General features: G+C 40.2%; 1 protein-coding gene across 1 annotated transcript; it reads right to left on the bottom strand.

Annotated features, from left to right (window-relative positions):
• Window positions 1-69: 69 nt before the first annotated feature.
• On the bottom strand, window positions 70-13,543 carry vwc2 (von Willebrand factor C domain containing 2). The gene is made up of 4 exons (XM_053621129.1): window positions 13,419-13,543; window positions 11,249-11,978; window positions 8,433-8,562; window positions 70-1,081 (listed from the first exon to the last, which is right to left on the bottom strand). The coding sequence occupies exons 2-4, from the start codon at window positions 11,894-11,896 to the stop codon at window positions 930-932; spliced, it is 930 nt and encodes a 309-aa protein (XP_053477104.1). The 5' UTR covers window positions 11,897-11,978; window positions 13,419-13,543; the 3' UTR covers window positions 70-929.
• Between the last annotated feature and the right edge of the window lie 551 nt (window positions 13,544-14,094).

Here is a 14,094-nt window from a genome sequence, read left to right as displayed (position 1 = left end):
AATATATAATAAATAAATAAATAAAAGTGCCACCATACTGGGACAGTGTCCCCAGTTAACCTGCATAACCAGAAATGTTTAAGGCTTACATATTAGTGCACAGTGTAACTTGATTTATTTGAAACATGTAAACACAAATACAGCAACATTTTCTTGTTAAAATGCACTTCAGTCCAGAACACAAGAAAAACCTAAAATATAAACATCATAAACAGCTCCTATTTTTTCCCTCCTTTAATTTGCTGAAATTGTTATCACATCCATTGTGCTGTGGAACATGCTGAGAAGTGTGTTTATCGTTTGATTGCTGGCTACAGTTTGTCTTCCAGACGTCTGACAACGTTTTGTCTTCATCCGCAGTGACAGCTGTTTATTCTGCATACATTCTAATAAGTAGCACTAAAGTCTGACCCTGTTACATGTATGACAACATATCAAAATACAGTAACTATAAAAAAATATAATTTAACTGTAAATCAAATATCATCATGTCTGTAATTTTATCAGTACATATGTAAATAAATAGCTTTTATTACACTAGTTAGAAATCTCAATACAAAGTTTATGTAGTAATATAACTGAATTGATCCCTCCATGCCCCTTGCTCCAGCTTGCGAATATATAACAGTATCAGGAACACAGCACTTTACATGACACTTTGTCATATTTCAGGCTCTGCAACGGCATGAGGAATGTAGAACAATGTGGCCTGGCCACTGGCCTTTTTCCGAGGCTAACCGACAATGCTACTGACAGGCTGAGGTCAGATCGTGACGAGCTGTCACAAACAGTCATGACAGATGTAATCGCAGCAGTGTGCGTGAGACTCAGTGCTGCTGTTGGGCCGTTACAGAGCCCAGATGGGCTGTGTCCTCCTGACTGACAGCTGTCTAAGTGAAGGCTGGATGTGGTGTGAGCACTAGGTAGCCCTAGCTTCCTTGGCACTCGTTCCTGCTGCAGGTGGCCTGCCGTTCAATGCGCCAGGTGCCTTCCTCATAAGTGCAGTAGCAGATGGTGCAATCGTCAATCTTAACCTCGCGGCCTGCCGGGATCACTGCAGTGTCCGCGTAACAGTTGGGTCCTAAATGCACGGAGACAGAGAGAGAGAGATAAAAAATAAATAGTGTTAAAACACATGGAGAACATATCCTGTGTACAAATTTGTTTGCTTACTGTAGAGAGGAATTCAGGTTACACTGAAATGCAGTCATTACAAAAAAGAAGAAATATCATACAGGTGTGAGATGCAGAAAAAGTGCTACAATAAAATAAAAATAAAAAAGTAACATGGAGCTTTAAAAATACCAGAGCTAAAAACTAAGCGCATTATTTTTCTCCAAATGAGGACTAAGCAGTAACAGTAAAATGCAACAGGTGTTCCAAGATGACTCAAGATGAATCTGTAATGAATACCAGGTGTGTTCAACGTTTGAGTTCACCTGTCTATGTAACATTCAATTGAAAGGATTATATTTTTTTCCCCCAGATCATTTTCTTTGAAAAACAGAAAGAGAAATGGTCAGGAAAAACTGGTTTGTAAATTCGTTGTGAGAAGCACATCATGGCCTTGAAGAGTCCAAAGGCACATCATCAAATGTTGAAACAGCACACAATCTGTGCTCCACTGATTGCAGCCCAAGCGATGTCAACAAATTGTTTCTCAGCCCAGCCCTATTTTCTGTAGAGATTTAGCGAAATGCAGTGATGTGCTCAGCGTTTAGCCCTGCCCCATTTAAAGCACAACAAAACTGAATGCAATATAATGGAGTTTAAATGCAAATCATTACCTACAATGCAGGTCTTTAGAGATTGATGAACGTGAATCCTTAGCCTACAGTATAACATGGTGTTGCTTTATGTAGCTGTTAATGGGGTTTTGGTTAGCATCCTCCTTAATAGCAGTACAGTCTGGAATACCTAAATAGTCAAACATTTAAATAGTTATAATATACAATGTTCATTTTCCCCCCTTCGTCTGCTGATGTACATAAATGCAGCCTGAATGATCTAATTTGCCTGCAGTCCTTTTGTGTTCCACTTCAGCATAACCTCACACAGATAGCAATCAGCATGGAAATAGTCCTCTTGGGGATCACAACGGAAAACCATTACATGACAAAACATACTGCTCAGACACTGGAGACCTCAGCCTCAGGGTTTACATAAAACATGATCACATTACAATGTCAGACTAAAGATAATTACTAGGTAGGGAAATTAAGGTGTAAAGAATTTATGGATGTGCAATATAAAGACCCCATCTGTCTTATGACAGGATCTGCTTAAGAAGTAAGAAGTATAATGGCATTGTAATAAACACACTAATCAATATATATCTAATGCAAAACCATAAGAGAAATCTATCATTTTTTTCTTAGAATTATATTTCTTAGAATTTAACTTATACTTTTTTTTTTTTGCAGATGTTTATCACAAAGAACTGTACTAATGTCTTTCTGAAAGCCACAACAATGACAAACGTCTAAATTTAGACAGTGCATGAACACATTCAGCTACTGCTGAAACAAAAAATAGGGATTTCTACTTCCTTGCCTGGCTACCATTGTAAAACTGATTGGCTCTAAAACCCCAATCTCTAATACAGATTTGCTCTAATTTTCTGTACGGCTGATCAAGAAGTTGAAATGAGTCAAGGGAACTAGCACATGTGCTGCCATTTTATGATGTGTGCTATGTTGACCTTTTAAGTAAAAAACATTCACAAAATGCCATTTTAATTGCCTCTGACACTGGGTCTGAGCAACATGGGCTCTTTTCCTTTTTTTCCCCACAGCAGACTGATATGCACAAAGCCTAGATATTAGGCTTTGCGGCCTCTACAAAAGCATTATCATAGACAGAAGTGCTGCACTCTAGGGGATATAGGTGCATCAATCTGCATGAATATTTAGTTGATGCTGTCAAAACGTCAGTGCAGTTGTATTTATAATAATTTCAATCTGAGTTTCAGAGTCCCTCATGAATACCAAGTCTGTTTATGGAAATGACACTGTCATTGCTGTTCCATCAAGAACATTTGCATTCCACATTAATCTCTGACTCTGAATATTAGTTAATATGACTGTTGTGTATATTTAACTGATACACAAAAGAGGATTTTTTTTTTATGTACACATCAAACTTAGTGATGAACAGGTGGAAAGAGAGGAAGAGGGAAGAAATATAAGAATGATGAGTCGAATAAACACGTCGCAAACAACAGCACTACATTTTTCACACCAGTGAAAAAGATACATGGTCCTAACCCTTATTCTGAGTACCAAAGCAGCGGAGTAGAGGCTAAACTCAAAGGGGGATGCCATTAGACACTCTTTGGCGCATTCAGGGATAAGCTTCATTTCCCTATGCTTCAGCAGTAATTGAGATAAAAAGAGTAAAGGTGGAGAAAAGCTTGAACCCAGAAAACGGTATGATCTTTTATACCTCATTACATCTCATGTTCTTGAAGAAAGCCCAAAGCATAGCAAATGAACACTGCACTCAGAATCAAAGCTAAAAGATCTCCCTCTAATGCAGTCTTTCAGCACATATGCATTATAAATGCAGCTAAATGACCTTGCTTTGTAGTGCTGGAGGAAAATGAAGTTTTGGTGGTGTGGGGCTACGGGAAGAGAGCCATGTTTTTGCTCAAACATTAATTAATTAAGCTATTATCATTAAAAGTCACATGTTGCTCTGGATTTTTGTTATCAGTTAAAACCAATTAGCATTCAAGGATGCGAGAAAACCTCCTGGTTTTCCCTTATAACAAAATGCAATGAGAATAAATTTAGAATATTGTTGGATACATTGCTTGAAATATTACGCTTATGATCATTATTACTCTTCGTTTTAATGAGAACTGGATGCAATAAACTCTTATTACAAAATACTGTCCAGGTGTGTGTGTGTGTGTTTGCCTACAGCACCCATAATGAACGCTGAGAAGCCCCTCATATTCTGACATGAATATTTTCCCCAATCATCTATACAGTAGATCTCATTTGAAAACATGAGAGCACCTAATCCTCCAGCATTGTGGCCTCTCTGCCTGCCATTCCACAGTGTGAAGGGCTTTCAGCTCTCACTCGGCCTGTTTACTGCAACCTGCTTGGCTTTGCAGCGACCCCAGTGTCTAAGCTCTTCAAGAGGAGCGCCTGTTTTTCCGTGTGTTGCCAAGGCAATGGCTTGCAAGATGCAGGGTTGCCAAAATGGAGCGCACGTCAGGGAAATAGGCAGCAAGTCTGTGCTCTTAAAAACCTTCTACAGCACCATGCTGTGAGCTCCTGTTATTGTACAAGAGGAAGACATGTTCTGCCTGCATGGTCACCGAGTTGAAAAACATGGCGGCATCCGATCTGAAAGAAACTTGTTTGAGGTTGTGCGACTTGTTGTATGTTTGACCTGAGACACCCAGTAATTCAAAAAATTTTATTTTTTTCCCTCTTTCCAAGACGGAGTGACATTTCTGGCGCTGCTCTGCTGTTGCATAAATGAAGGAAAATGTTTAATGTCAAGTCTTGTATTTAATGACAGCCCGTGAGTGACTAAAAGCACAGCTTGCATGCTAGACACGATTGTGTGAGTGTGTTTGCGCCTTCAATTCGATTCCCAACGATGCTGCCGCTCGCAGATGTTCTTTGATATTCATGAACAACTGCCTGTGGTGGATGTTACCAATAGCACTCACTTTCATCTCAACCCCATGGCACTTCCTCAAGTGTCTCCCAGCATACCGCCCCAGCAACACATCCCAGGGACTGCACATAATGCTTCATTCAGCAGTCCTAAAAAGACCTAAACCTCGCCTCTTCATAAGTAACAAATGGAGACATCAAGCTCCTGAACTGCTTTCAAAAATCTCTGTGCTTTTCATGTCCAAACAGCTACATAAAATTAATGACATTTAGGTGAATATGATGCAATGTCACGATGAAGGCTTTCACGAGGCTTAAACTGTCCTTGGCTTAGCTGCACTTCTTAATATTAGCCTGCACTGGCCACAGAAGAAATAGAAGAAATGATATAATAGCCTAATAACTGTGGAAAATGATAGATATATATCCCCTTTGAGTTGCCGGCTTTCTGTGAGACCTGATATAAGCTGGCCAGAATGCAGCCCCACTGGGCAAAGTGTGCTCAGCATTGACTGGGTACATGATTATGATTCTAGGAGAACTGCCAGCATCCGGTTTATTTACTGATTCTCCATAGCGCCTTCCCATTTTGCGTCAAGTCCACGATCCAAAATGAAGATGACACCTCCAATTTCTTCTTTTCTTCACCAGCTATTATCATTTCATTCAGAAGACATTCCATTTTTCTAAAAAACTCCAGACTCAAGGCTCTCTTTCTTGTAACCAGACCAAATTAGTGTCAGCCAGATGATAATGGCTTCTTAATGGTTCCAATTAAACACTCACATGGATTCTGTTTTGATTAAGAACTATGCCAAACAAAAGATGTGGAGAAAGTAAGACTGAATGTAAGACAATGACGTTGGGGTGGCACACAGCTGAACCTTATTAGGAGTGCAGACTAGCTTCGAGCTGCCTTACAAGGCAGCCATCCTGTAGTGTCACAGAGCAAGGCTTTGAAGTCTTAGTTCTGATGCGTGTAAATCTCAGGAGGTCTGAGCATCTGCCTACCTATCATACCACATCTGTTCCAGACACTTTGTACCCCTGCAACGAGAGCCACAAAAGTGATACCGCACTTACTAGACTCTCCAAACATCAGGAAATAAAAAGAAGTGCCAATGTTTTATAGCAAAATCTGTTCACATGGAATTGGAAAATTACAGAATCCTGAATGCAATCAATATGTTATGAACGCAATCAAACTTAAAGACAACCTGATATCAAGACTGACTTTTTACATTTTGCTAGCTCATGGCCTTGGTTAGATACATCTGGGCATATTACTTAAAAGCAATTTTTTTGTTTGTAATCTTTTACTAAAGTTTTACTAATGTTATTGCAGAATCATGGGCTGGACTAAAAATAAAATACAGGGTGTCCCAAAAGTCTCTATACATAGGGGAAATTAACACTCTTTAGCAAAATGTTTTCCAAACATTTTCATACTTTTTTTACATCATATATATATATATTTTTCAGACAGTCTTTAAGAATGACTTTGACAAAAGAAGAACATATTCGTATTAAGTAAATCATTCTCATGGCCGGATTGTAAAGCTGTCGCAAGGTTGCAATGGACATGCAATAACATGCATTAACAGCAGTTCATCAAGAGTAGGAGAGATGACTGTGTGTGTTTACAAAGAAACAGCAATCATGTAGAGGATGTTTTGTAAATAAAGTTACATATTGCTAAATTAATGTTAATTTCCCCTATGTATGGAGACTTTCAGCACACCCCATATTAATAACCAATGTTTTACCATTTATAACACATCAAGATGCTCGCAGGAGGGACCACAAACTTTGGCCTCTGCTTTTTGCTGTTCTCGGCTGCACGTACATCCTTAAATAAGTATGGCCTGATCCTGGCCCTTTCCTCCATCTCTGCCTTCTCTAATGAGTGTGCCAGTGGTGTTGCACGCGAGTTGTCCTTCACAATTGACTGCAGGTTAGCATCTAGAGCTGACTCCGTGTTGGTTTTGGCCTGAGCACTTTTCACATGGCAATCAAATTTTGATGAATAAAGTCAAAACCCCCGGCCTACCCCCCTAAAAGAACAGTTTCACACGGAAATACGCCACGCTGCAGAAGAAAAATGCATTTACATTTTCATTTCGCACCACCTGTTAAGCACACTCTGAAATTAGGTGGTCTTGTGAAATATTTTAAAATACCAGCAACTGTAATTCTCTGCAGAGAGGAAAGAGTTCCAGCTCATCTTAAAAGCATAAATCCTGACCGCTTGAGTGCACACGCTGGCATTTGTTCTGCTGCGTTTGGTGCTTCAGTCTTAATACCACCCCTGTTCCTGTTGGCATTTGCTTTTCTGTTTCATGGGCTCCATGTCTATGTACTCAGATATTCTGCGCATCCTAAACATGCTTTTAAAAAAATCCTCTGTAATTCATTTTTAGATGCCTTTTTAAAATAATGGCCTTGCCTCGTTTATTGACAACTAAGCACAGAACTTTAGCTGCCAAGTCCAAGATCCATATCCCGAGTTGCCATCTGTTTTGCTGAAGAAAGCATGGTGCCATACTACATTAGGATCAGAGAGGAAGCACAGGGAGACACAGTATAGGGTGTGCTGTTTGAAATGATCTCAGATTGCCACGGCTCCATTTAATCTGATTCTGCAAACTTTCCCCACAACACTATAATGTGTTCTGATGCAGCAACCCACACAAAAACTCATTTTTATGCAATGTTAAGGCTTTTTAGCTCATTTCATTAGCCAAATAGTGCCAACGGGCACAGCCCAGAAAAGTAAAAGTGCAAAGACGGATTTTTCATTTGCACTGATCAGACGGCATCTCAGCACTGCAGTAAATGGAGTTTTTTTTCTATTCTCGGCAGCTTCCTGATTGTGTGCTTTTCTGCAGCCCACTCTACAGTTTTTTCCAGCCAAATAAAATGATAACATTTTTTTTTTGTGCAAATGTTTAATCATTAGTGGCCTGAAACACCTGCTAGAGTTAATCACCTCATCTCACCTTCATAAATCAGGCAGAGGAACTCTGATGGTTCATTAGTGCAAGTACTGGTGAAAGAACGTCTCCATTCCGTTAACGTTGCTAATGGAAAACAGTATCAAGCCATTTTTAAAACTTAATGCGTCTGCAGATATTGGTCCTATTCAGATTATTCATTGTCATGTAGTGAAATGATAGTTTATAAAACACCTAGTGCTTTTCCACCATAATTTTGAGTACTGCAAAGTTACAGGTGATGAGGAAAAAGTCAAATGGCTTTGGTTATTTATTTAAATGAAATCTTTATGGTGCTTTTATAAAGGTACCCAGTTAATTATTTACTTGCTCAACTGCATTTTGTAAAAGGAAAGACAGAACTCTATGTATGTTATGTAAGTTAAAAGCAAATACATTTAACTTACATAATGTGACATCATGACAGTTCACAAAAATATTTAATTTTATTGAAAAATCTAAACCTCTTAGGTCATCTAAATGTAAAAGTTCAGGTTGTCAATGGATGAATGAGATGGAAACACATGCAAAGTCCACTCATGGTACAGCGATACACTTCTATCATGCTGTCTTTCTGGTGAACTGGGAAAGGGGTAATTGAACGTACTGCAGGCAAGTCACTGCAGTCACTTCTGAGAAGTGATTTTCACTTTGCTTATAGGAGACAGGGAGACTCAGAGGGGGATGAGGGGAAAAAAGCAGAAACAAAGACAGGGAGAGAGATAGACTAAGCTAGATTAAGGCAAAGAGTGTAAAAGAAAAGGAAAAAGGAAAGGGAGAGCGCCAGAGATAGGAGACTCACCACTCTTGCACACTGGGCAGCACTGGTCAGGCTCATATACAGGATCCACACACTCTGTCTGCGGGCAAGCTGACACAGAACACAAAACCTCCCCACTGGGTTCACATCGGCATTTCTCACACCTAGACACCTAGATACATGAACCCACATAAACATTACATATGTACACACAGCAATGGTTACACAGAGATACCAAACACACTATACATTAATCCAAAAGAGCATATATTTATGAAGTGTGTGTGTATATACACACTACATGTCCAAAAGTATATGGACACCTGACTATCACACCCATATGTGCCCATTCCAAAACCATGTGTATTAACATGGAGTTGGTCCCTTCGTTGAGGTTATAATAACCTCCACTTTTCTGAGAAGGCTTTCCACTAGATTTTGGATTATTCATTAGTGATGTCAGGCACTGATGCTGGGTGAGGAGGTCTGGCACATAGTCAGCATTCCAATTCATCCTTATGGTGTTCAGTGGGGTTGGGGTCAGGGCTCAGGCCACTTGAGTTCTTCCACTCCTTGGCAAACCATGTCTTTATGTAGCTCAGTTTGTTCACAGGGGCATTACCATGCCGGAACAGTTTGGGCCCCTTAGTTCCAGCGAAGGGAAGTTGTAATGCTACAGCAGACAATGACATTCTAGACAATTGTGTGCTTTCATTTTGGTCTTTTGGCCAAAATGGCCAAAAGACCAAAATGTATTTAGCATATGTATATTTAGCAAAATGTATATTAGCATAATTTAGTGTATTTAGCATATACATTATATACAATACACACATTAAGGTCCATAAATATTTGAAGATTGACAAAGTTATTGTTATTTTAGCTGTCTATCATATACTGTGTATCACAGTATAATGGAGTTGAAATTAAATAATAAATATGAGCTCAAATCTGTGTCAACAATCATGATGGGACTTCACCAGAGTAAATACAGAGGGTTTTCCACAAGATGTAAACCAGTGGTAAGCCTCAAAACAGGAAGGCCAGATTAAAGTTTGTGAAAAAAAAAACACATCTAAAAATGCCTACGCAGTTCTAAGAGTGATGAGACAAAGATCAACTTGTATCAGAATGATGGAAAAGAAGAGTATGGAGAAGGGAAAGAACTGCTCATGATCTGACGAATACCACAAATCTTATGGCATGGGCATGTGTGGCTGCCAGTGGAACTGATTCCCTTGTATTTATCGATGATGTGAAGTGTATAGGACTATATTATCTGCTTAAATTCCGCCAACTGCTTCAAAACTCATCGGGCGGTACTTCACAGTGCAGGTGGACAATGCCCCGAAGCATACTTCGAACGCAACCCAAGACTTTTTAAGGCAACGAAGTGGAATGTTCTGCAGTGGCCCTGAATTCAACTGAGAAGGCATTTTATTTGCTGAAGGTTTCCACTCTAAGAACAAGCAGCAACTGAAGAAAGACATGGCAGAACATCACCACAGGAGAAAGCCTAGTATCTGGTGCATGGTAAATCCAGAGGCTTATACAGTGGTTTGCTAATGTATTGGTGTTCACAGATCCACATCCTAATGCCCCAGAAAACAGCAAGTATGCTTACTAATAGGTATTGCTCACTGCTCTTTATTTTCCAGGCGCAAAACACATGAAGAGTATCTCGAGCTGAGAGAACAATGGACAGCATGCTACTCAATTTCTGCCAGAAAAAAAGGATTTATTTTTGGCAACTTGTTGAGCATGAACTTGCAACATCTACACTGAAAACTGAAAACGCTGATAAATGTAGAACAGATGAGATCACACCTTGCTTCCATAAGAGGACAGCCCTGCAGGGTCTTAACAGATATTATTCTGAGTTAGTAACCTCTGCCAAGACTCTAATTGTTAAGGTTTCCTTTTGCATATGTATTAGGAATAACAAATCCGGCCCCTAGATATTGGCACTCTTTGTAAATCGACTTAATTTGTGAGTGTGTGGTGTTGCAGAGGTCTCCAATGATAAGGCAAAGGAAGAGCAGAATATGAAAAACATGAAGGCATGAAAATGAGCAGAAACATAACAACAGGTAAAAACAACAAGCAGCTACAAATCTCTCTCTGTTGAGTCACTCACAGTACAAAAAGAATAATTTATAGACCTGATACGGCTTCTTACCTGATGACACAAATGCTGCGTCGGAGGAAGGCTTGTGACTAATCTGTAAGCACTGTCATATGGATAACGACCAAAATGTGTCCTTCTTTTTTAGCATCATGATTTGCATCTAAATAGCAGCCCTGGGATTACAGACGCCATTTAGATCATAGAACACCAGGGAAAACAATAACATCATCTCCTATGGGGTTATTCCGAGTGGACACGGATAAGATTAGAAAAAAATCCTTTGATGAATCCTTTGAGTGAGACAAAGAAAAAGTAAGAACAAGAACGCAGCACATTTTTGTTCTGTTGCAATCAATAGTGAATCAAGGTATGATGTGCACATATTAGATTACTTCAACTTGAGTCCACTAGAGCACAAAAATTCAATTCACCTATGTGATGAACAGATATCCAGGGAACCAATGGCATAATGTGAGTGGCACTTGAGCTGACTGTCATTTTTTCTGCCACAAAATATACTGTAGCTATCACTCGAACTATATCATTAATTGTTTATTAATAATATCCAGTGCATAAAGCAATTACTGGAAATATTAAGTGCAATCATACGGGTGGTGGAATAAAAACAAATGACTGTTTACATATTAGTTACGCTGAAGAAAAAAAGATTTCACTGTTTATGAAGCAGTGGAATAATAATAAGCCATTATTGCAGCAAATTTGGTCTAACCTTGAACTCCTCCAGTGATGTGTAGGTCTTTCCTCTGAATTCACAGTAATTCTTCCGTTCTTTACACTGAGGACAGCACTGGCTGGTGTCCACACGCAGACAACGAGGGTGGACTTTTGGACACTCTGGCTGGTCACACAAGGGTCCCTCGTCTGTGCACAGGCAAGGGCATGTGGAGGGTCCAGGAGTGAACTTCTCACCAATGGCAAACATAAACCCTGTCTCGTCCATGCAGCCCTTGCCTCTATAATCAGGGTAAGCGTACTCATCAGTGGTGTCCACTAATTCATTGGCCTCTCCTGTTGGCTCTTCATCAGTTTTCTTCACAGAGTTCTGCTCAGCCCAGGCCTTCTGTGTCTTTCCCTGAAGTTTGGATCCTCGCTTTAAGGAGCTCCAGGTGGGCTTCATTTTGCTACTGCTTGTTCTGTTGCCTCCACTAACCCCTTCCAGTCCTAGATTATCAATCTCCTCCAGGCGCTGCTGGCCACTGGAATTCACCACACCCTGCTTGGAATGGTTTAGTGCCCGCTCCAGTCGCTCCCTCTCCCCTGCCTCGGGCACTGGCACAATGGGAGTGCCCCATGCACTCGTCTGTACGAGCCAGGTTAGAACAATAAGTCTTGTTGTCATGGCAATGGAGCACAGCATTTCTTCTCCCCACCACCCGCAAGGTGGGATGACACCTGGGCTTACATATCAGTCCTCACATGGCAAACAGGATCAGACTCATCTGCAACAAAATAGGGAAAAAAATGAAACTACTCACCTTTTTAAAACAGTCACAATGAATCATGAAGGACAGCAGCACTACGAATGTTGCCCAAGTTAACAAAACTCCCCAAGGTCTGCTTTGGGCATATTCAGCAAGAACAGCAAAACAGTTAGCCAAAATCAATAACACAGTAAATGATTAAAACTAAAGTATTAATATACTTCCCACAGCAATCCAGAAGTAATATAGTGCCCTCATTCAAGCCACCTTTTATCAGTTTTACTGTCCACTTATTGGTTGCGATTATGCTGCTTGAAATTATGCTGCTTGAAATTCCTGTGAAAGTTGCTTCTGTACACAGAACACGAAGGAGATGGAAATGTGTTAAATCTGACAGAATCGAGTGTAATCACACAGGTTGAAAGCAATCTTCCAGTCGCACCTCTACACATCGGTGACAGACACAAAAGCAAATTGCTTCAAAGATCGGAGGGGCTGGATCATCAGCTTCTCAACCCTTCTCACCAATTCTTTACTCTCTGCCATCCACAGTCAATCCAAGAAATTCAAGCCAGTTGGGTGAGCAGAGAGGTTAATTGGGAACTGGACCTGAATCTCACTCAGGCAGAGGTGACAAAAAGAAAATGTGATCTACTAGGCAGAATGGATGGGATATCACCATCTGAAGAAATGTGATCAATCAGTTCAACCCAAGATGTTAGTTTAACACAAGCGTTTAACAGTCATGGTCCCCTCGTTCTGCACATTTCAGTGTTCTCTACCTTCGGACTCCATTTCTAAGCTCATTAACAACCCTTCATCAGATTAGGTTTAGGGAAACCTAAAACCTGCAGTAATACAGAAGCAGGGTAACAGATAAAGAGCCTGTTGATGCCATACACAGGTGCATAGACGCTTCAGAGCCTTGCCTAAAAGCCTCACCATACCAAAGCCCAGTGCGTTAGCAGAACTCATCTCACTGACTTAACTGCAGTGTAACAATTTATTCTGTCATTCCACATTAACATTGCGCTATCCTGACCACTTTGCGGCTCGCCCACAGACTTTAAAAGGGTATTTAGTAGAAAAAGACTCTTCAATACAGAAGCCTGTAAAATCTCTAGCAGTGCTGATTCTTCTCAATGCGCATTTTTTATCTCTCTTTTAAATCTCCATGCAGGTGCTGGTACCAAAATAAAAACTACTGGTCCAAATTAATTTAATTATCTCTTTTTTTCTTCTTTTTCTTTTTGCGGTGACTATATTCCCTAAAGGAGCTGCTTTATTTATTTATTTATTCTGGCAGGCTGAACAGCGGAACACAAATCACTTTCACAGTGTGGCTTGACCAAGTCCATCTCCCACACATTTAACTTAACTGTGCCTTTTAAGGAATACCTACCTTAATGCTCAAACATAAACACAAACACCATGCTATTTTGGATTTAATGCCAGTACCTGTATGCCTTTGAAGAAAGCTTTTTCTCTCCCCCTTTTTTTAAGCGGCTTGGTTCGAAACAGACGAAGATTTAATCCGCGCTCTTCCAATTCAGGTTTGTGAACATCTCCACAGTGACTCCTCCACCACACACTGTGCATGCATGCATCTCCTAACTGCGCTCCCAAACGCTGGCCAACGTTCCCAGCATTCAGGGTTGCCAGGTTGTTCCGAAATGGCGCCTTGAGAAACCTGCTTTTTTGCTAAAACTGCCCTAAACTTCAAATCACTGTTATATAAAAAAAACCAATATAAATAATTACGAACGATAAACAAAAAGAATCTGAAATAATATCGGCTAACATCGTTTTATTCCCCTGCAAATGCTATTTAAAAATAGACACGTGGTGAGGGTAACATCATAATCTGGCAACACTCTAGCCGTCAGGGTTTGGGGACTGAATGGCTGCCTTGAGCAATAAGTTAAGGCTGAGAGGGATAGGGCCAATGATGAAACGAAGGCTACATTTCAAAACTCATGTTAGCGTATTAATCAAATGTTAGGTTACTTATGGTGTCGAACACATTAGCATATTATACATTTTTGGACGTAGCCTCGTGTCAGCAAAGCAGACCTGGGTGGCTACAGTATTTTTTCCTGTGGTGAAGCATGTTTACATTTACAGCATTTAGCAG

This window comes from Ictalurus furcatus, chromosome 3 (genome assembly GCF_023375685.1).
Source record: "Ictalurus furcatus strain D&B chromosome 3, Billie_1.0, whole genome shotgun sequence".
NCBI lineage: Eukaryota > Metazoa > Chordata > Actinopteri > Siluriformes > Ictaluridae > Ictalurus > Ictalurus furcatus.
The sequence above is the reverse complement of the archived record's forward strand: the minus strand, read 5'-3'. Positions and strand labels throughout refer to the sequence as shown.

Bases quoted from the DNA above. Each gene is read 5' to 3' on its own strand.
- vwc2 (XM_053621129.1), bottom strand. From the start codon at position 11,896: ATGCTGTGCTCCATTGCCATGACAACAAGACTTATTGTTCTAACCTGG. The intron at 8,563-11,248 runs GTTAGACCAAAT...TCATGTATCTAG, and splicing joins CATCACTGGAGGAGTTCAAG to GTGTCTAGGTGTGAGAAATG. The intron at 1,082-8,432 runs GTGAGTCTCCTA...CCGTGCATTTAG, and splicing joins CTGCCCAGTGTGCAAGAGTG to GACCCAACTGTTACGCGGAC.